Source organism: Pongo abelii, chromosome 1 (genome assembly GCF_028885655.2).
Source record: "Pongo abelii isolate AG06213 chromosome 1, NHGRI_mPonAbe1-v2.0_pri, whole genome shotgun sequence".
NCBI classification, from domain to species: domain Eukaryota; kingdom Metazoa; phylum Chordata; class Mammalia; order Primates; family Hominidae; genus Pongo; species Pongo abelii.
The window spans coordinates 157,194,515-157,218,603 of record NC_071985.2 but is presented as its reverse complement, the minus strand read 5'-3'; the positions used below and the strand labels follow the sequence as shown (position 1 = coordinate 157,218,603).

Below are 24,089 nucleotides of genomic sequence, written 5' to 3'. Positions count from 1 at the left end.
TTGAGAAGAAGGCTCATAGTAGCCCAGGTAGAGTTTGGTCAAAGAGAGAATCTTTATCACTACTCTCATTCCCCATATCATCCTTTTTCTACTGCAGATAGTTTACTTCTATGAGATTTAAGAAGATGATTGCTAATGGTTCAAGGCTGATGTCATCTCAGCTTAGCTAACCCAGAGGGAAAATAATGTCTTTATTCTAGCGTCCATGTATGAATTCCAGGGAAGGATGCTGACTGATCCTGCTTTGTTCAGTTTCTCACACGTTAGACTAATCACTATTTCTGGGGGTAGATACACTATGATTGACTAATCCTTTTGCTGTGGGACACAGAATACTATGATAGCTAGGCCTTCCAGAATCACATGGAATGGGGGATAAGTCCTCCAAAGGCAAAAACAACATAATTTCAGTACATTTGAATAGTAAGGCAGTATAGCATAGTGCTTAAGAATAGAGAATTCAAATTGTCCCAGTTTCAAATCTTGACTCTAAGTGACCTAGTGCAAGACACTTAACTTCTTGGAGCTTCAGTTTTTTCATCAGTAAATTAGGGACAATAGGAGATACCAACCTCCTAGAAAATTGATATTTTATATAGAGTAATCAGAGATAGCCTCATTGATAAGGTTACATTTGGGCAAAGTTCTGAATGGAGTGAGGGAGCAAGCCATGGAGGTATTTGAGGTAAAAGTATTCTAAGCAGAGGGAAAATTTGATATTATTATTATCATTATTACTATTATGACTACACTTACCATAAGAAGACCTCCATTAGCCAGGTGTAGTGACATGTGCATGTAGTCCCAGGTACTTGGGAGGCCAGGGTGGGAGGATCACTTGAGCCCAGTAGTTCAAATCTAGCCTGGGCAACATAGTGAGACCCCTCTCTTAAGAAAAAAAAAAAGACCTGCATTAAGTCAAAAGCAATATGAAGTATAAGGAAAATGGACTTCAAAGAAATCTAAATTTGAGTCTCAGCTTTGGCAAAGATCAACTGTATAATATCAGAAAAGTTACTTGACTTTTGAGAATTTTATTTATATGAAAACTGGAGTTAATAAGATATGTCCCTACTTGGTCATGATATTTTTTCATTCTTAACAGCTGTTACATAGTCCATTGATATAATATTACCTTTTCTTAACCATTAGTTTTATTCAAAGGAGGTAAACCTTTTACTTAACAACTTGATGCTTTTTAAAAGTTCCATTATCAACTGGGTGCTGATGTCTCACACTGGTAATTCCAGCACTTTGGGAGGCCAATGTTGGGAGAATCACTTGAGCCCAGGAGTTTGACACCAGCCTGGGCAGCATAGTGAGAACTTGTCTCTATTTAAAAAAAAAAAAAAAATTAGCCAGATGTAATGGTGTGTGCCTGTAGTCCCAGCTACTCAGGAGGATGAAGCAAGCAGATTGCTTGTACCCTGGAGTTCAAATTTGTAATGAGCTATGATTATGCCGCTGTACTCCAGCCTGGGAAACAGAGTGAGACCCTATCTCAAAAAGACTATAATTTTCTCTTTGTTCTAAATAAATTCAATTCACTTTATGTAAATAGTATATCATAGATAGGTAGAATTGGTGTTTTTATCTTTTCACCTGGGGCCTTATAAGAATCTACCCTTTCTCAATTATGATAGACTATGGAAAGATGAATATAAAACTGTGAAAGGTTATTTCTATACAAAAGATTACTAAAAGGCATAGACTGTCATGTTTATTTTTTATTATTGTATCTAACATATTCCATTAAATCTCATAAGAGTAAGGTCTAATAAGAGATACAAACTGTACTATAATTCACTTAGCAAGGATAATCATTCTTTTTATATAAATAACTAAGAAAAGTTCTTATTTAAATGATGAAATTTTTATACAATATTTAAACCACTTACCTAGCATGTGTTTAAGAAAGCAGTTTTGGGCAAGCGCATGGCACTTCAAACTTTATTTTGAAATTAAAACTTCTTTTCAGAATGTTAATTTCACTACTATCCAAAGGAAATACTTCAATGAAACAAAAGGATTAGAGTACATTGAACAGTTATGCATAGCAGAATTCAGCACTGTCCTAATGGAGGTTCAGTCCAAGTAAGTTATGTATTTATTTATTTTTTTACTAGCCCACAGCTACCAATATCATATCAAGTAAGTTATAACTTAAGGAAAGTAAATAAATCTCCAGTGTGAGTTCCACAAGGGCAGGGACTTTTGTCTGTTTTGTTCTCTGCTGCATTCCTACCACCTGGAAAATTACCTGGTTCATAATACATAGTAATTATTGAAATAGTGAAATAGTTAACTAAAATTTATATACAAGGCATATATTGCTAACTTAATTTATATAGAATTTCTCCAAATTAGTCATAAGCTATTGACCTAATGGTTGCTACTCACTTTACTTTGGAGTGAAAAGCTCAAGTAGCTACAGTAAACTGGAAATGTGAGGGCATAGAAGTGAAACACAGGTAAAGCTGTGTTCCTGTTTCTTTCTGTCTTTACTCCTAAAAGATTCAGCATGAGACAGAGAATGATATTTTTGGAACACATATTTCCTAGAACATACGAAATAGATACTTTCTTTGAGCCAGGTTGGATTACCTGTTTACTCAGTTAATAACAATCATTATTCTCACTGAGATCATAACATACTTCTCTGTACATTGAGATCTGATTCTACTGTTAAAGTACCTGATTTTTCCAGGCTGGGCACAGTGACTCATGCCTGAAATCCCAGCACTTTGGGAGGCCAAGGAGTTTGAGACCAGCCTCAGCAACATGGCAAAACCCCATCTCTACCAAAAATACAGAAATTACCTGGGTATGGTGGTGCATGACTGTCATCCTAGCTACTTGGGAGGCTGAGGCAGGAGTATTGCTTGAGCCTGGGAGGTGGAGGTTGCAGTGAGCCGAGATCACACCACTGTACCCCAGCCTGGATGACAGAGCTAGACCCTGTCTCAAAATAAGTAAATTAATAAAGTATCAGACATTCCTAACATTATTTGAATACTTAGAATGGTACATCAAAAATTGATGCAAATTACCTTTGATTGAATGTTATCTCCTAACACAGGATTTATTGGAATTTAAAGTCCCTTAAGTGTCAGACTTGAACTTGAAATAAATACTTGAAATTATTTATTTTCATTCATTTTTATGATTTAAAGGTTATTTACCTAGTTTTCAAAAATATGAAATACCTGGTGTACCTTTTCCTTTTGAGTTTAAGCAATGCTATGCAAATATTTACAATTTTTCTTAAATTAAGGGGAAATAGATAATTTTTTTATATTAAAGACTTATAGTGATGTATTATTGGTCATCTTTTAGGTATTACTGCCTTGCAGCTGTGGCAGCTTTGTTAAAATATGTTGAATTTATTCAAAATTCAGTTTATGCACCAAAATCACTGAAGATTTGTTTCCAGGGTAGTGAACAGACAGCCATGATAGATTCATCATCAGCCCAAAACCTTGAATTGTTAATTAATAATCAAGACTGTAGGTAAGATCATCCATTTTATTCTTATAAAATATATCGGTATATATATATTTTTCTATTAATGGTAACTTTAAAGTTCTTTTTTTTTTTTTAAATTTTGAGATGGAGTTTTGCTCTTGTTGCCCAGACTGGAGTGCAGTAGTGCAATCTCGGCTCACTGCAACCTCTGCCTCCCAGGTTCAAGCAATTCTTCTGTCTCAGCCTCCCAAGTAGCTGGTACTATAGGCATGTACCACCATGCCTAGCTAATTTTTGTATTTTTAGTAGAGACAGGGTTTCACTGTATTGGCCGGGCTGGTCTCAAATTCTGGATCTCAAATTATCCACCTGCCTCGGCCTCCCAAAATGCTGGGATTACAGCCGTGAGCTACTGCTCTCAGCCTAAACTTCTTTGAATTATTTGATGAAGAATTTTATTTAAGAGGTAGGGTCTTGCTATTTTGTCCAGGCTGGTCTCAAACTCCTGGGCTCAAATGATTCTCCTGCCTCAGCCTCCGAAGTAGCTGAAACTATGGGCGCAAACTGCCATGCCCAGCTAATGGTGGAGAAATATTAAATAAGCATGTTTTAAATCATTGTACTGTTATTGCTGAACTGGTCAGATGTTTCACCAAAATCAAGTTTTAAAAAGATATTTGTACTAAATAACAAAAAACAACCCAGTTCAGAACTGGGTAAAGGAACTTAATAGACATTTTCACAACGAAGGTAAACATATGGCCAGTAAGTACCTGAAAAGATGCTCAACTTTACTAGTCATTAGGGAACTACAAATCAAAACCACAGTTAGATACCACTTCACATCCATTAGGTTATAGGTTAAAATTACTCTGTCTTTGACATTCTATGATATCCTATGTTAACATAGCATAGAAAGTCAATGACCAAGCCTGGTAGTTATTACAAAGTGTTTTATATTCAGTTTTACCTTGTCATGTTTCATACTTTATCATTATTTGTCATTACCATTGTCAAACATTGTTTGACTTCCTGCTATATATTAGGGATACAGATACTTAAATGATAGATTATCTGATCTCCAGGTGTTAGTATTATAGTTGAAAAGAACAATTGAAAAGTCTTTCCACAGACTTAAATGAAAGAATCCTCAGGGTAAAAGATGGATATTCTACATACTGAACTATCTGAATAGCTCCAATGCTTCCATAGGCTTGCTGCCTGTTCAGTGCAGTATTACATCTGTTGATTTCTATAACAAATGGGAGGTTTATGTGTGCCCCTTACCTCCTTTGAGAAATAAGTTCTCAAAAAAAAAAAATTATACATGTGATGGGGGACGCCCCCCCCCAGCCAGTTGATATGAGTAGTTCCCTACAAATTTGTTTAAATTGGTATGACAGAAATCTGGTAGAATGATGACTAAATCTTAAAAGTCATTCTTGTTTCCTCTCCTTTCCACCTCAGATTTGATCCATCAGAAAATCCTCTTGATCTAGCCTTCAGAGTATATACCAGTTCTGGATCACTTCTCACCATTTACAAGGCTACTACCCTAACCCAAACCTCTATCATCTTTAGCATAGACTACTATAATAGCCTCCTAGTTTTTCTTTCTGCCCTCTTCTTACCTTCCTATAGTTTATTCTCAACATATTAATAGTAGTCATACTGTGATATCCTTTTAATCCAGAAATCAGATCTTATAACTCTTCTGCTGAAAACCTTCCAGTGGCTCTCCTTACATTTACAATAGAATCCAGACTCTTTGGCCTCTATCAACTTCTTCATTCATCTCCCTCTATTCTCACCCCCACTTGCAAAGCTCCACTAACCTTGATCTTTTTTGTTCTGGAGCCAGACTTCCTGGGCTTCTCACTTTGTAGCCCAGGCTGGAGTGCAGTGGCGCAATCTTGGCTCAGTGCAACCTCTGCCTCCCGGGTTCAAGTGATTCTTATGGCTCAGCCTCCTGAGAATCTGGGATGACAGGTGCCTGCCACTATACCTGGCTAATTTTTGTATTTTTTTTTTTCAGTAGAGATGGGGTTTCACCATGTTGGCCAGGCTGGTCTTGAACTCCTAACCTCAAGTGATCCACCTGCCTCTGCCTCCCAAAGTGATGGGATTACAGGAGTGAGCCACCATGCCTGGCCAGCATTCTTTAGAATAGCTCATTTCTTTATAAATCACCTAGGAATTATGAAATTGTCTTGTACTTGTCATCAGAACAAGATCATTATAGTAAATATTTATTTTAACAATATAAAAGTCCCTCCACCCTTAAGGATATATTATTAATATCTTGCTATTATGGATGGAATAACTAGACTAGAAAACTTTATGTTAGTCTGAATATTGTAACTGATCTATAAAAGAAGTCATAAAGTGCAAGGAGATTCTATTCATCCTTGTTAAAGTGTAGTTCATTGACCAATAGCATATTTGGGAGCTTGTTCAAAATATATCCTCATAAAATGAGTTAGGGAGGATTCCCTCTTTTTCTATTGGTTGGAATAGTTTCAGAAGGAATGGTACCAGCTCCTCCTTGTAGCTCTGGTAGAATTTGGCTGTGAATCCATCTGGTCCTGGACTTTTTTTGGTTGGTAAGCTATTAATTATTGCCTCAATTTCAGAGCCTGTTATTGGTCTATTCAGAGATTCAGCTTCTTCCTAGTTTAGTCTTGGGAGGGTGTATGTGTCCAGGAATTTATCCATTTCTTCCAGATTTTCTAGTTTATTTGCATAGAGGTGTTTATAGTATTCTCTGATGGTAGTTTGTATTTCTGTGGGATCAGTGGTGATATCCCCTTTATCATTTTTTATTGCATCTATTTGATTCTTCTCTCTTTTCTTCTTTATTAGTCTTGCTAGTGGTCTATCAATTTTGTTGATCTTTTCAAAAAACGAGCTCCTGGATTCACAACAAAGATCAAAAGAGACAAAGAAGGCCATTACATAATGGTAAAGGGATCAATTCAACAAGAAGAGCTAACTATCCTAAATATATATGCACCCAATGCAGGAGCACCCAGATTCATAAAGCAAGTCCTTAGAGACCTACAAAGAGACTTAGACTCCCACACAATAATAATGGGAGACTTTAACACCCCACTGTCAACATTAGACAGATCAACGAGACAGAAAGTTAACAAGGATATCCAGGAACTGAACTCAGTTCTGCACCAAGTGGACATAATATTGACATCTACAGAACTCTCCACCCCAAATCAACAGAATATACATTCTTTTCAGCACCACACCACACCTATTCCAAAATTGACCACATAGTTGGAAGTAAAGCACTCTTCATCAAATGTAAATGAACAGAAATTATAACAAACTGTCTCTCAGACCACAGTGCAATCAAACTAGAACTCAGGATTAAGAAACTCACTCAAAACCGCTCAACTACATAGAAACTGAACAAACTGCTCCTGAATGACTACTGGGTACGTAACGAAATGAAGGCAGAAATAAAGATGTTCTTTGAAACCAACGAGAAAAAAGGCACAACATACCAGAATCTCTGGGACACATTCAAAGCAGTGTGTAGAGGGAAATTTATAGCACTAAATGCCCACAAGAGAAAGCAGGAAAGATCTAAAATTGACACCCTAACATCACAATTAGAAGAACTAGAGAAGCAAGAGTAAACACATTCAAAAGCTAGCAGAAGGCAAAAAATAACTAGATCAGAGCAGAACTGAAGGAAATAGAGACATAAAAATCCCTTCAAAAAATCAGAATATATCTAAAAACATTTTTTTTGAGATCTCACTCTCTCCATACTGGAATACAGTGGTGCAAGTATGGTTCACTGCAGCCTTGACCTCCTGGGCTCAAGCAATCCTCCCATCTCAGCCTCCTGAGTAACTGGGACTAAAGGCCTGTGCCACCCTGTCCAGTTAATTTTTAGTTTTTTGTAGACACGGAGTCACTATGTTGTCCATGCTGGTCTTGAACTCCTGAGTTCAAGTATTCCTCCTGCCTTGGCCTCCCAGAGTGTTGTTGAGATTATAGGTGTGAGCAACCGTGCCTGGCCCAAAATGTAGAACCTCATGCTTTTTCTTAGACCTACTGAATTAGAAACTCATGTAATTGTATGCACAGTAAATTTTAAGAATCATTGCTGGCCAGGCGTGGTGGCTCACGCCTGTAATCCCATCACTTTGGGAGGCCGAAGCAGGTGGATCACAAGGTCAGGAGATCGAGACCATCCTGGCTAACACGGTGAAACCCCGTCTCTACTAAAAATACAAAAAATTAGCTGGGCGTGGTGGTGGGCACCTGTGGTCCCAGCTACTCGGGAAGCTGAGGCAGGAGAACGGCGTGAACCCTGGAGGCAGAGCTTGCAGTGAGCCGAGATCATGCTACTGTACTCCAGACTGGGAGACAGAGCAAGACTCTGTCTCAAAAAAAAAAAAAAAAAAAAAATCATTGCTGTAGATTATAGAATTATTTAATTACAAAGTGAAATGAAATTTTCTTGCATTTTTCTTTGTATTCTTACTGACATTTCTTGTGTTTTGAAAGGAATAATCACACTCTCTTTGGTGTTCTAAATTATACTAAGACTCCTGGAGGGAGCAGACGACTTCGTTCTAATATATTAGAGCCTCTAGTTGATATTGAAACCATTAACATGAGATTAGATTGTGTTCAAGAACTACTTCAAGATGAGGAACTATTTTTTGGACTTCAATCAGGTAAATCAATATTATTTAATGTTATAAATACAAATTATTAAAAAGTACAATTGGCTTAGTTTTTTTTCCATGTTTCTGAAAGACAAGTAGTGAAGGTGTTAATTCTTGTATTCTTTTATGAAAAATATTTTGCTGAAATTTTCTACTGAGTCCTGTAGTAAATAATTTCTACTGAGTCCTGTAGTAAATAATTTCAGTACATACATATATGTACATTATATAATATATTTTGATTTCCTGTATGCTTTTCTTTTCCATTTTTTTCTGTTTTTTGTTGTTGTTGTTGTTCATAGATACTTTACATTCTTTTTCTCCATGGTAATCCTCAAAGATGGGAAGATTTGTCCAGACTACGTAATTATCAACAGATAGGATGCATTAGTTTCCTAGGCTGCTCTAAAAACTAGTACATACTCCATGGTTTAAAACAACAGAAAGTTTTTGTCTTATAGTTCTGGAAGCTAGAAACTTAAAATAAGGTGTCAGAAAAGCCATGCTCCCTCTGAAACCTATAGGGGAGAATCCTTTGCCCCTTTCTAGCTTTTGGTGGTCGCTGTCAGTCCATGATGGGCCTTGGCTCACAGGTTTGTCATTGCAATCTCTGCTTCTATTGTCATATGGTTTTCTCCCTGTGTGTCTTCACATTGCCTTCTTATAAAGACACTAGTCGTATTGTATTAAGACCTACCTTAATAACCTCACATTAGCTTGATTACATTTGCAAAGACGCAATTTCCAAATAAGGTCACTCTAACAGATACCCGGAGTTAGGACTTCACAGTATCATTTGGGGGTCACAATTCAACCGATAACATGGGATAAGAAAGTTGCCCTTGCCTCAGGGTCTGTTTCTGGAGAACTCAACCTAACACAGTCACCAACAGGCATATTGCTAATTTTTTTTTTCTTTAAGTTCTGGAATACATGTGCTGAAAGGTGCTGAACATGCAGGTTTGTTACATAGGTATACATGTGCCATGGTAGTTTGCTGCACCTATCAACCCATCATCTAGGTTTTAAGCCTTGCATGCATTGGGGATTTGTCCTAATGCTCTCCCTCCCCTTTCCCTCCACCCACTGACAGGCCCCAGTGTGTGATGTTCCCCTCCCTGTGTCCACGTGTTCTCATTGTTCAACTCCCACTTATGAGTGAAAACATGCAGTGTTTGGTTTTCTGTTCCTGCATTAGTTTGCTGAGGATGATGGTTTCCAGCTTCATCCATGTCCCTGCAGAGGTCATGAACTCATCCTTTTTTATGGCTGCATAGTATTCCATGGTGTATATGTGCCACATTTTCTTTATCCAATCTATTATTGATGGGCATTTGGGTTGGTTCCAAGCCTTTGCTGTTGTAAATAGTGCTGCAGTAAACATACATGTGCATGTGTCTTTATAGTAGAAAGATTTATAATTTTTTTGGTATATACTCAGTAATGGGATTGCTGGGTCAAATGATATTTCTGGTTCTAGATCCTTGAGGAATCGCCACACTGTCTTCCACAATGGTTGAACTAATTGACACTCCCACCAACAGTATAAAGTGTTCCTATTTCTCCACATCCTCTCCAGCATCTGTTGTTTCCTTACTTTTTAATGATCGACATTCTAACTGGCGTGAGCTGGTATCTCATTGTGGTTTTGATTTGCATTTCTCTAATGACCAGTGATGATGAGCTTTTTTTCATAGGTTTGATGGCCGCACAAATGTCTTCTTTTGAGAAGTGTCTGTTCATATCCTCTGCCCACTTTTTGATGGGGTTGTTTTTTTCTTGTACATTTCTTTAAGTTCCTTGTGGATTCTGGATTTTAGAGCTTTGTCAGATGGGTAGATTGTAAAAATTTTCTCCCATTCTGTAGGTTGCCTGTTCACTCTGATGATAGTTTCTTTTGCTGAGCAGAAGCGCTTTAGTTTAATTAGATCCCACTTGTCAATTTTGGCTTTTGTTGCCATTGCTTTTGGTGTTTTAGTCATGAAGTCTTTGCCTATGCCTATGTCCTGAATGGTATTGCCTAGGTTTTCTTCTAGGGTTTGTATGGTTTTAGGTCTAACATTTAAGTCTTTAATCCATCTTGAGTTAATTTTTATATAAGGTGTAAGGAAGGGATCCAGTTTCAGCTTTCTGCATATGTCTAGCCAGTTTTCCTAGCACCATTTATTAAATAGGGAATCCTTTCCCTATTGCTTGCTTTTGTTAGGTTTGTCAAACATATGTGGTGTTATTTCTGAGGTCTCTGTTCTGTTCCATTGGTCTATATATCTGTTTTGGTACCAGTACCATACTGTTTTAGTTACTGTAGCCTTGTAGTAGTTTGAAGTCAGGTAGCATAATACCTTCAGCTTTGTTTTTTTTTTTTGCTTGGGATTGTTTTGGGTATATGATCTCTTTTTTCATTCCATATGAAATTTAAAGTATTTTTTTTCTAGTTCTGCGAAGAAAGTCAGTGGTAGCTAGATGAGAATAACATTGAATCTATAAATTACTTAGGGCAGTATGGCCATTTTCACAATATTGATTCTTCCTATCCATGAGCATGGAATGTTTTTTCCATTTGTTTGTGTCCTCTCTTATTTCCTTGAGTTCTTTTTGTAGTTCTCATTGAAGAAGTCCTTCACTTCCCTTGTAAGTTGTATTCCTAGGTATTTTATTTTCTTCATAGCAGTTGTGAATGGGAGTTCACTCATGATTTGGCTCTCTGCTTGTCTATTACTGGTGTATAGGAATGCTTGTGATTTTTGCACATTAATTTTGTGTCCTGAGACTTTGCTGAAGTTGTTTATCAGCTTAAGGAGTTTTTGGGCTGAGACGATGGGGTTTTCTAAATATATAATCATGTCATCTACAAACAGAGACAATTTTGACTTTCTGTCTTCCTATCTGAATACCTTTCTTTCTTTCTCTTGCCTGATTGCTCTGGCCAGAAATTCCAATACTATGTTGAATAGGAGTGGTGAGAAAGGACATCCTTGTCTTGTGCTGGTTTTCAAAGGGAATGCTTCCAGTTTTTGCCCATTCAATGTGATATTGGCTGTGGGTTTGTCATAAATAGCTCTTACTATTTTGCGATATATTCCATCAATACTTATTTTATTGACAGTTTTTTAGTATGAAGGGTGTTTAATTTTATCAAAGGACTTTTCTGCATGTATTGAGATAATTGTGTGGTTTTTGTCATTGGTTCTGTTTATGTGACAGATTACATTTATTGATTTGCATATGTTGAACTAGCCTTCCATCCCAGGGATAAAGCCAACTTGATTGTGGTGGATAAGCTTTTTGATGTGCTGCTGGATTCGGTTTGCCAGTATTTTACTGAGGATTTTCGCATCGATGTTCATCAGGGATATTGGCCTGAAATTTTCTTTTTTTGTTGTGTCTCTGCCAGGTTTTGGAATCAGGATGATACTGCCCTCATAAAATGAGTTAGGGAGGAGTCCCTCTTATTCTATTGTTTGGAATAGTTTCAAAAGGAATGGTACCAGCTCCTCTTTGTACCTCTGGTAGAATTCAGCTGTGAATCCGTCTGGTCCTGAGCTTTTTTTGGTTGGTGGGCTATTAATTACTCCCTCAATTTCAGAACTTGTTATTGGTCTAGTCACAGATTCAACTTCTTCCTGGTTTAGTCTTGGGAGGGTGTATGTGTCCAGGAATTTGTCCATTTCTTCTAGATTTTCTAGTTTATTTGTGTAGAGGTGTTTATAGTATTCTCTGATGTTAGTTTGTATTTCTGTGGGATCGGTGGTGATATCTTGTTTATCATTTTTTATTGTGTCTATTTGATTCTTCTCTCTTTTTTTCTTTATTAGTCTGCATAGTGGTCTATCTATTTTGTTAATCTTTTCAAAAAACCAGCTCCCGGTTTCATGGAGTTTTTGAAGAGTTTTTCATGTCTCTGTCTCCTTTAGTTCTGCTCTGATCTTAGTTATTTCTTGTCTTCTGCTAGCTTTTGAATTTGTTTGCTCTTGCTTCTCTACTTCTTTTAATTGTGATGTTAGGGTGTCGATTTGAGATCTTTTCCACTCTCTGATGTGGGCATTTAGTGCTATAAATTTCCCTCTTAACCCTGGTTTAGCTGTGTCCCAGAGATTCTGGTACATTGTCTCTTTGTTTTCATTGGTTTCAAAGTACTTCTTTATTTCTGACTTAATTTTGTTATTTACCCCGTAGTGATTCAGGAGGAGGTTGTTTACTTTCCATGCAGTTGTACGGTTTTGAGTGAGTTTCTTAATCCTGAGTTCTAATTTGATTGCATTGTGGTCTGAGAGACTGTTATGATTTCCATTCTGTTCCATCTGCTGAAGAGTGTTTTACTTCCAATTATGTGGTCAATTTTAGAATAAGTGCTACGTGGTGCTGAGAAGAATGTATATTCTGTTGATTTGGGGTAGAGAGTTCTGTAAATGTCTATTAGGTCCACTTGGTTCAGAGCTGAGTTCAAGTCCTGAATATCCTTGTTAATTTTCTGTCTCATTGTTGTCAGATTCGCCAAGGTTGAAATGAAAGAAAAAAATGTTAAGGGCAGCCAGAGAGAAAGGTCAGGTTATTTACAAAGGGAAGCCCATGAGACTAACAGTGGATCTCTCTGCAGAAACCCTAAAAACAAGAAGAGAGTGGGGGCCAATATTCAACATTCTTAAAGAAAAGAATTTTTAACCCAGAATTTCATCCAGCCAAACTTAATTTCATAAGTGAAGGAGAAATAAAATCCTTTACAGACAAGCAAATGCTGAGGGATTTTGTCACCATCAGGCCTGCCTTGCAAGAACTCCTGAAGGAAGCATTAAATATGGAAAGGAAAAACCAATACCAGCCACTGTAAAAATACACCATAATAGAAATACCAACAACACAATGAAGAAACTGCATCAACTAATGTGCAAAATAACCAGCTAGCATCATGATGATAGGATCAAATTCACACATAACAATATTAACCTTAAATGTAAATGGGCTAAATGCCCCAATTAAAAGACACAGACTGACAAATTGGATAATGAGTCAAGACCCATCAGTGTGCTGTATTCAGGAGACCCATCTCACGTGCAAAGACACACATAGGCTCAAAATAAAGGGATGGAGAAATATTTACCAAGAAAATGGAAAGCAAAAAAAAAAAAAAAAGAAAAGTAAAAAGCAGAGATTGCAATCCTGGTCTCTGATAAAATGGACTTTAAACCAACAAACATCAAAAGAGACAAAGAAGGGCATTATATAATGGTAAAGGGATCAATACAACAAGAAGAGCTAACTATCCTAAATGTACATGCACCCAATACAGGAGCACCCAGATTCGTAAAAGAGGTTCTTAGAGACCTACAAAGAGACTTAGACTCCCACACAATAATAGTGGGAGACTTTAACACCCACTGTCCATATTGTTAAATTTAATGGGCACATTAGTTCCCTTATTTGCATAAGAAAATTGCCCTGGGCAAAGTACATCAACAGATGCTTCTCAAAAGAAAGACATACAAGTGACCAATAAACATATATAAAAATGCTCAATGTCACTAATCCTCAGAAAAGTACAAATTAAAACCACAATGAGATACCATCTCACACCAGTTGGAATAGCTATTATTAAAAAGTCAAAAAATAACAGATGTCGGCAAGTCTGCAGAGAGAAGGAAATGCTCATACATTGTTCTTAGGATTGTGAATTAGTTCCGCCTCTGTGGAAAACAGTTTGGAGATTTCTCAGGGAACTAAAAATAGAATTACCATTCAACCCAGCAATCCCATTACTGGATATATACCCAAACATAAATAAATTGTTCTCCCAAAAAGACACCTGCACTCGCATGTTTATTGCAACATTATTCACAGTAGCAAAGACATGGAATGAACCCAGGTGCCCATCAACAGTGGACTGGATGAAGAAAATTTGGTACATATACACCTTGGAATACTATGCTGTTATAAAAAGAATGAAATCATGTTCTTTTTGGCAGCATGGATGTAGCTGGAGGCCATAATTTTAAGTGAATGAATGCAGAAACAGAAAACCAAATATTGCATGTTCTTGTTTATATGTGGGAGCTAAACATTGGGTACACATGGGGATATAAAGATGGGAACAATAGCTATTGGGGACTCCAAAAGGGGAGAGGAATGGGGCAAGGGTTCAAAACTATTGGATACTATGTTTACTATCTGAGTGCTGGATTCAATCAAAGCCCAAACTTCAGCATCAAACAATGTATCTATGCAACAAACCTGCACATGTACCCTGTAAATCCAAAATAATTTTTTTTTTAAAAAGGAAAAGAGGGGAGGTTCCAAGGTGGCCAAACAGGAACAGCTCCAGTCTGCAGCTCCCAGCATGAGTGACATAGAAGACAGGTGATTTCTGCATTTCCCACTGAGGTGCTGGCTTCGTCTCACTGGGGCTTGTCAGACAGTGGGTACGGCCCACAGAGCAGGGTGGGGCATCACCTCACCTGGGAAGCACAGGGGATCAGGGAATTCCCTTTCCCAGCAAAGGGAAGCCATGACAGATGGTACCTGGAAAATTGGGACACTCCCACCCTAATACTGCGCTTTTCCAACGGCCTTAGCAAACAGCACACCAGGAGATTATATCCTGCACCTGGCTTGGAGGGTCCCACGTCCCTGGAGCCTCACTCTCTGCTAGCATAGCAGTCTGAGACCGAACTGCAAGGTGGCAGCGAGGCTGGGGGAGGGGCATCTGCCATTGCTGAGGCTTCAGTAGGTAAACAAAGCGGCCAGGAAGCTCAAACTGGGTGGAGCCCACCGCAGCTCAAGGAGGCCTGCCTTGTCTCTGTAGACTCCACCTCTAGGGGCAGGGCATAGCTGAACAAAAGGCAGCAGAAACTTCTGCAGACTTAAACGTCCCTGTCTGACAGCTTTGAAGAGAGTGGTGGTTCTCCCAGCACGGAGTTTGAGATCTGAGAATGGACAGACTGCCTCCTCAAGTGGGGCCCTGACCCCCAAGTAGCCTAACTGGGAGGCACCTCCCAGTAGGAGCTGACTGACACCTCATACAGCTGGTTGCCCCTCTGAGATGAAGCTTCCAGAGGAAGAATCAGGCAGCAACATCTGCTGTTTTGCAATATTTGCTGTTCCGCAGCCTCCGCTGGTGATACCCAGGCAAACAGGGTCTGAATTGGACCTGCAGCAAACACCAACAGACCTGCAGCTGAGGGTCCTGACTGATAGAAGGAAAACTAACAAACAGAAAGGACATCCACACCAAAACCCTATCTGTACATCACCATCATCAAAGACCAAAGGTAGATAAAACCCACAAAGATGGGGAGAAACCAGAGCAGAAAAGCTGAAAATTCTAAAAATCAGAGCGCCTTTTCTCCTCCAAAGGAACGCAGCTCCTCACCAGCAATGGAACAAAGCTGGAAGGAGAATGACATTGACGAGTTGGGAGAATAAGGCTTCAGACGATCGGTAATAGCAGACTTCTCCGAGCTAAAGGAGGATGTTCGAACCCATAATAAAGAAGCTAAAAACCTTGAAAAAAGATGAGACATATGGCTAACTAGAACAAACATTGTAGAGAAGTCCTTAAATGACCTGATGGAGCTGAAAACCATGGCATGAGAACTTCATGATGCATGCACAAGCTTCAGTAGCTGATTTGATCAAGTGGAAGAAAGGCTATCAGTGATTGAAGATCAAATGAATGAAATGAAGTGAAAAGACAAGTTTAGAGAAAAAAGAGTAAAAAAAAACGAACAAAGCCTGCAAGAAATATGGCACCATGTGAAAAAACCAAATCTACGTCTCATTGGTGTACCTGAAAGTGACGGGGAGAATGGAACCAAGTTGGAAAACACTCTTCAGGATATTATCTAGGAGAACTTCCCCAACCTAGCAAGGCAGGCCAACATTCAAATTCAGGAAATACAGAGAATGCCACAAAGATAGTCCTCAAGAAGAGCAACTCCAAGACACATAATTGTCAGATTCACCAAAGTTGAAATGAAGGAAAAAATGTTAAGGGCAGCCAGAGAGAAAGGTCTGGTTACCCACAAAGGGAAGCCCATCAGACTAACAGCAGATCTCTTGCCAGAAACTCTACAAGCCAGAAGAGAGTGGGGGCCAGTATTCAACATTCTTAAAGAAAAGAATTTTCAACCCAGAATTTCATATCCAGCCAAACTAAGCTTCGTAAGTGAAGGAGAAATAAAATCCTTTACAGACAAGCAAATGCTGAGAGATTTTGTCACCACCAGGCCTGCCTTACAAGAGCTCCTGAAGGAAGCACTAAACATGGAAAGGAACAACCAGTACCAGCCACTGCAAAAACATGCCAAATTGTAAAGACCATCAATGCTAGGAAGAAACTTCATCAACTGATGAGCAAAATCACCAGCTAACATCATAATGACAGGATCAAATTCACACATAACAATATTAACCTTAAATGTAAATGGGCTAAATGCTCCAATTGAAAGATGCAGACTGGCAAGTTGGATAAAGAGTCAAGACCCATCAGTGTGCTGTATTCAGGAGACCCATCTCACTTGCAGAGACACACATAGGCTCACAATAAAGGGATGGAGGAAGATCTACCAAGCAAATGGAAAACAAAAAAAGCAAGGGTTGCAATCCTAGTCTCTGATAAAACAGACTTTAAACCAACAAAGATGAAAAGAGACAAAGAAGGCCATTACATAATGGTAAAGGGGTCAATTCAACAAGGAGAGCTAACTCTCCTAAATATATATGCACCCAAAACAGGAGCACCCAGATTCATAAAGCAAGTCCTTAGAGACCTACAAAGAGACTTTGACTCCCACACAATAATAATGGGAGACTTTAACACCCCGCTGTCAACATTAGACAGATCGAGACACAAAGTTAACAAGGGTATCCAGGAATTGAACTCAGCTCTGCACCAAGTGGAACTAATAGATATCTACAGAACTCTCCACCCCAAAGCAACAGAATATACATTTTCTCAGCACCACATCACACTTCTTCCAACAATGACCACATAGTTGGAAGTAAAGCACTCTTCATCAAATGTAAAAGAACAGAAATTATAACAAACTGTCTCTCAGACCGCAGTGCAATCAAACTAGAACTCAGGATTAAGAAACTCACTCAAAACCACTCAACTTCATGGAAACTGAACAACCTGCTCCTGAATGACTACTGGGTACATAACGAAATGAAGGCAGAAATAAAGATGTTCTTTGAAACCAATGAGAACAAAGATAAAACATACCAGAATCTCTGACACACATTTAAAGCAGTGTGTAGAGGGAAGTTTATAGCACTAAATGCCCACAAGGGAAAGCAGGAAAGATCTAAAATTGACACCCTCACATCACAATTAAAAGAACTAGAGAAGCAAGAGCAAACACATTCAAAAGCTAGCAGAAGGCAAGAAATAACTAAGATCAGGGCAGAACTGAAGGACATAGAGACACAAAAAACCCTTCAAAAAATCAATGAATCCAGGAGCTGGTTTTTTGAAAAGATCAACAAAATTGATAGACCGCTAGCAAGACTAATAAAGAAGAAAAGAGAGAAGAACCAAATAGATGCAATAAAAAATGATAAAGTGGATATGACCACCAATCCCACAGGAATGCAAACTACCAGCAGAGAATACTATAAACACCTCTATGCAAATAAACTAGAAAATCTAGAAGAAATGGATAAATTCCTGGAGCCATACAGCCTCCCAAGACTAAACCAGGAAGAAGTTGAATCTCTGAATAGACCAATAACAGGCTCTGAAATTAAGGCAATAAATAATAGCCCACCAACCAAAAAAGTCCAGGACCATATGGATTCACAGCCGAATTCTACCAGAGTTACAAGGAGGAGCTGGTACCATTCCTTCTGAAATTATTCCAATCAATAGAAAAAGAAGGAATCCTCCCTAACTCATTTTATGAGGCCAGCAACATCCTGATACCAAAGCCTGGCAGACACACAATAAAAAAAGAGAATTTTAGACCAATATCCCTGATGAACTTTGATGCAAAAATCTCAATAAAATACTGGCAAACCGAATCCAGCAGCACATCAAAAAGCTTATCCACCACAATCAAGTCGGCTTTCTCCCTGGGATGCAAGGCTGGCTCAACATACCTTGAAGCAATATATGTAATCCATCACATAAACAGAACCAAAGAAAAAACTCATGATTATCTCAATAGATGCAGAAAAGGCCTTCAGCAAAATTCCACAGCCCTTCATGCTAAAAACTCTCAATAAACTAGATATTGATGGGACGTATCTCAAAATAATAAGAGCTATTTATGACAAACCCACAGCCAATATCATACTGAATGGGCAAAAACTGGAAGTATTCCCTTGAAACCTGGCAAAAGACAGGGATGCCCTCTCTCACCACTCCTATTCAACATAGTGTTGGCAGTTCTGGTCAGGGCAAGCAGGCAAAAGAAAGAAATAAAGGGTATTCAATTAGGAAAAGAGGAAGTCAAATTGTCCCTGTTTGCAGATGTCATGATTGTTTACTTAGAAAACCCCGTCATCTCAGCCCAAAATCTCCTTAAGCTGATAAGCAACTTCAGCAAAGTCTCTGGATACAAAATCAATGTGCAAAAATCACAAGCATTCCTAAACACCAATAACAGACAAACTGAGAGCCAAATCATGAGTGAACTCCCATTCACAATTGCTTCAAAGGGAATAAAATACCTAGGAATCCAACTTGCAAGGGATGTGAAGGACGTCTTCCAGTAGAACTACAAACCACTGCTCAACGAAATAAAAGAGGACACAAACAAATGGAAGAACATTCCATGCTCATGGATAGGAAGAATCAATATTGTGAAAATTGCCATACTGCCCAAGGTATTTTATAGATTCAGTGCCATCCCCTTCAAGCTACCAATGACTTTCTTCACAGAATTGGAAGAAACTACTTTAAAGTTCATATGGAACCAAAAAAGAGCTTGCATTGCCCAGACAATCCTAAGCCAAAAGAACAAAGATGGAGGCATCACGCTACCTGACTTCAAACTACACTACAAGCCTGCAGTAACCAAAACAGCATGGTACTGGTACCAAAACAGATATATAGACCAATGGAACAGAATAGAGCCCTCAGAAATAATGCCACACATCTACAACCATCTAATCTTTTGACAAACCTGACAAAAACAAAAAAATGGGGAAAGGATTCCCTATTTAATAAATGGTGCTGGGAAAACTGGCTAGCCATATGTAGAAAGCTGAAACTGGATCCCTTCCTTACACCTTATACAAAAATTAATTCAACATGGATTAAAGACTCAAATGTTAGACCTAAAACCTTAAGAACTCTAGAAGAAAACCTAGGCAATACCATTCAAGACATAGGCATGGGCAAGGACTTCATGACTAAAACACCAAAAGCAATGGCAACAAAAGCCAAAATTGACAAATAGGATCTAATTAAACTAAAGAGCTTCTGCACAGCAAAAGAAACTACCATCAGAGTGAACAGGCAACCTACAGAATGGGAGAAAATTTTACAATCTACCCATCTGACAAAGGGCTAATATCCAGAATCTACAAAGAACTTAAACAAATGTACAAGAAAAAATCAAACAACCCCATCAAAAATTGGGCAAAGGATATGAACAGACGCTTCTCAAAAGAAGACATTTATGCATCCAGCAGACACATGAAAAAATGCTCATTTTCACTGGCCATCAGAGAAATGCACATCAAAACTACAATGAGATACCATCTCACATCAGTTAGAATGGCGATCATTAAAAAGTCAGGAAACAACAGGTGCTGGAGAGGATGTGGAGAAATAAGAGTGCTTTTACACTGTTGGTGGGACTGTAAACTAGTTCAACCATTGTGGAAGACAGTGTGGTGATTCCTCAAGGATCTAGAACTAGAAATACCATTTGACCCAGCCATCCCATTACTGGGCATATACCCAAAGGATTGTAAATCATGCTGCTATAAAGACACATGTACACATATATTTATTGCGGCACTATTCACAATAGCAAAGACTTGGAACCAACCCAGATGTCCAACAATGATAGACTGGATTAAGAAAATGTAGCACATATACACCATGGACTACTATGCAGCCATAAAAAAGGATGAGTTCATGTCCTTTGTAGGGACATCATTCAGAGCAAACTATCGCAAGGACAGAAAACCAAACACCGCATGTTCTCACTCATAGGTGGGAATTGAACAATGAGAACACTTGGACACAGGATAGGGAACATCACACACTGGGGTCTGTCGTGGGGTCGGGGGATGAGGGAGGGATAGCATTAGGAGATATTTGTAAATGAGGAGTTAACGGGTGCAGCACACCAACATGGCACATGTATACATATGTAACAAACCTGCATGTTGTGCACATGTACCCTAGAACTTAAAGTATAATAAAATAAAAAATGAAATGAAAAATAAAAAGGAAAAGAAAGTTGCCTGCAACTGGCTGTTTGTCCACTGGCATGGTGGTGCAGTTTTCTTCTTAAATCTGTAGTTGGAAGGATTGTTTATATGTACTACTCTTTGTCCAGTATTTGGTTGCTTTCAGCTTGGTCTGTCTTCCACACCTCCACTTGCCTGACTACCCGAGCTTGTGTTCTGGTAGTCTAAATGAAAGTGGTGCATTCAAATCTAGAAGGCATTTACTACCTGAGTAGGTTTTCTTCAGTTCAATTCCAAATACCTTTAATTAGTGTAATTCCTTCAAAATTCTGGTATTATATTGACTGTGACTCTGCCTGTCCAATGTTGTCCAGTGTATTCTTTTTTAAATATATGTATTCCTGTGTATTTAGTATTGGGAAAGGCAGAAAGAGGCCATTTTTAACTATCCTTTTCTTGTTAACAGCAACATCTTGTTGGTCTACCTATACCTGCCATTTAGTGTAGTACATAAGTGCCAAGAATATGAAAAGTCATTTAATCATGTTACATTGGTCAAGTTCCAACCATTGATATCTTTTTAAACTTTCTGCTACCAAATATGCTTTTATACTTATCTACTTTTCACTCCCTTTGTTTAAGCCAGAAGTGGTATTCTCTTGCTAATTCCTCCATCTGTTCCCTGGATCCCATCCTTGCACTTATCTCCTGTATCTTCATTATTTTTCTCTCTATGGCCTTCTTCTAAGAGGATTTAAACTTCCTCATGTCTCTCCTATCTTTGTAAAAACTCTCCCTGGACTTCATCTTCTCCAGCTACCACTATATCACTTCTCTATTCACAGCCAAACCTGTTGAAAAACAAATTTCCTATGCTCACTATCTTCTCTTCATCACTACATCTCAATGTGCTGCAATCATTTCTGTGCCCAGTACTGTGCTGAGACTGCTCTTGTCAAGGTCACTGGAGCAGATCTTGTTGGTTCTCTGTACAGATTGTTTTGGATCCCTTTTACCTTTCGGTGTGCACCTTCTGCTGGTCTGTGTGCCTAATGGCCCACACCTGGACTCTTTCTTTATGCCTACCTTCAGGCTGTTAGAGCACTTTGTTCTTAAACACAGAGTACCCAAAATGCCTGGTAGCCCTTAAATGACTGTATGGTGTGAAGGTATGAAAGCCTAGCTCTTTCACATTGATTAGGCAAAAACCTGAATATAACTTAAACTCCAGAATTTCTTTGCAAGATTAGTTGAAGTTACCTTCCACACAACTTCTCCTGAAATCACACTGTTGGTTGGCTTGGTTTCCCTTCTCTGTCCTTTTCTCACTACTCTACTGGTTTCTTCTGGAAGCAGATTCTTTTTCTCTTTTTCTTTCTTTTTCTTTTCTTTTTTTTTTTTTTTTTTTGAGACAAGGTCTCACTCTATTGCCTAGGCTGGAGTGTGGTGGTGCGATTTCGGCTCACTGCAACCTCTACCTCCTGGGCTCAAGCAATCCTCGCACCTCAGCCTCCCAAGTAGCTGATACTATAGGCTTCTGCCACCACACTTAGCTAATTTTTATGTTTTTGGTAGACACGGGGTTTCACTATGTTGCCCAGGCTTGGAAGTACATTCTTAATGAATTACTGGCACGTAAGTCCTTGCCTCAGTGTCTGTTTCTGGAGAACCCAACCTAACACAGTCAACAACAGGCATATTGTTAAATGTAATGGACACATTAGTTCTCTTATTTGAATAAGAGAAATGTCCACAATTTATTTGATACTGCTGAATATCTGTCATTATAGAATTACTGCCTTTCTTTGCTTCTGTGATTACACAATCTCCTGATTTTCTTCCTACGTCTTTGTGGTTTCCTTCTGAGTCTTTTAAATATACTTCTTTTCCTTTGCTTATGTCCTAAATGCTATGGCTCTTCAAAGATATCTTCTGGGTTGTCCTTTTATCCTGAATTTCCTTATTGTATGACTTACCCAGTTTCATGGTTTTATGATTATTATTCACATATTCATGACTTCCAAATTTACATCTCATGCCTAAATATCTCTCCAGATCTTTGGACTCAAATATCTTATCGCTTTCTGAGCATTTGCTGTGATCTACATGTTGTGCTTCTCCAAAATTCATATGTTGAAGTCCTCACCTTCAAGGTGATAGTGTTAGGACGTGGGGCCTTTAGGGGGTGGTTACACCAGGGCAGCAGAGACCTCATGAATGGGATCAGTGCCCTTATAAGAGAAGCTCAAGAGAGACTCCTTGCCCCTTCTACCATGTGAAGATACAGCGAGAAGGTGCCATCTATGAGTCAGAAAGTGGGCTCTTACCAGACACTGAATCTGCCCAGCAGAAAATAAATTTCTCTTGTTTATAAGCCACTCAGCTTGTGGTAATTTTTTATAGCAGCTTGAATGGAATAAGAGCATTTGTTAGGTGTTCCTCAATCACCTGAAACTTAATGTACCCAAATTGTGCCATCTTTTTTTTTTTTTTTAGACGGAGTCTTGCTGTCACCTACACTGGAGTGCAATGGTGCAATCCCAGCTCACTACAACCTCTGCCTCCCAGGTTCAAGTGATTCTCTTGCCTCAGCCTCCCGAGTACCTGAGAATACAGGCACTCACCACCACACCCGACTAATTTTTGTATTTTTAGTAGAGATGGGATTTTCTCCATGTTGGCCAGGCTGGTCTCAAACTCCTGACCTCAGGTGATCCACCTGCCTCGGCCTCCCAAAGTGCTGGGATTACAGGCGTGAACCACTGTGCCTGGCCACCATCTTCTTTTCTAAATCAGTTCTTCCTGGTTTCAGTGAATAGCTCCACACCCACCCTCTTTATGCAAGCTAGATACATGAAAGTCATTCTTAACTCTTACCTTCCTTCCAATCAGTCATCAAATCTGTCATGTCTCCTTGCTATATACCTCTTGGATGTATCTGCTTCTTCTATCCCCATGGCTGCCACTCCAGCCCAGGATACCTTAATTCTCTCATCTCATTTCTTATAAGAGCCTCCTATTTGGTCACCCTTCTCCAACCTTGCTGTTTCTAGCTTCTTCTCTACATTGTTGCCTGAGTGATCTTTTGAAAACATAAATCTGAGAATATCACTCTGTATTCATTTCTTAATGTTGATATAAAACATCACCACAAATTTAGGGGCTTAAAACAGCACGAATGTATTATCTCACAGTTCTGGAGGTCTGAAATCAGTTTCACTGGGCTAAAATCAGTGTGTCAGCAGGTCTACATTTTTCCAAAGGCTCTGGAGGGGTAGTCCATTTCCTTGCTCTTTCCACTTTCTAGAGGCCGCCTACATTTCTTGGCTCTTAGCCCTTCCTCTATCTTTAAAGCCAGAAGTAGAACATTTTCCCTTCCTCTGACTTCTGCTTTTGTACTTGTATCTTCTCTCTCTGACACTGATTCTCCTGCCACCCTCTTGTAAGGACTCTTAAGATTACACTGGAGCCAAGAGACAATCCAGGATAATCTCTCCATCTCAAGACCCTTAATTTAATCCTAACTAGAAACTTCCTTTTATCAGTTAACATATTCACAAATTCCAG

At 38.8% G+C, this 24,089-nt stretch overlaps 1 protein-coding gene across 4 annotated transcripts in view; it reads left to right on the top strand.

Moving 5' to 3' along the window:
* Positions 1-24,089, top strand: part of MSH4 (mutS homolog 4) — a 125,802-nt gene that overhangs the window by 20,965 nt on the left and 80,748 nt on the right. For 3 of the 4 annotated variants that reach the window (XM_054532989.1, XM_024245413.2, XM_054532988.1), the window contains exons 5-7: positions 1,979-2,094; positions 3,337-3,510; positions 7,999-8,171. In XM_054532989.1, the coding sequence (XP_054388964.1) occupies positions 1,979-2,094; positions 3,337-3,510; positions 7,999-8,171 (463 nt within the window). Of the gene's footprint in view, positions 1-1,978; positions 2,095-3,336; positions 3,511-7,998; positions 8,172-23,018; positions 23,091-24,089 lie in introns of all 4 variants that reach the window. The other variant, XM_054532987.1, reaches the window with a different exon arrangement.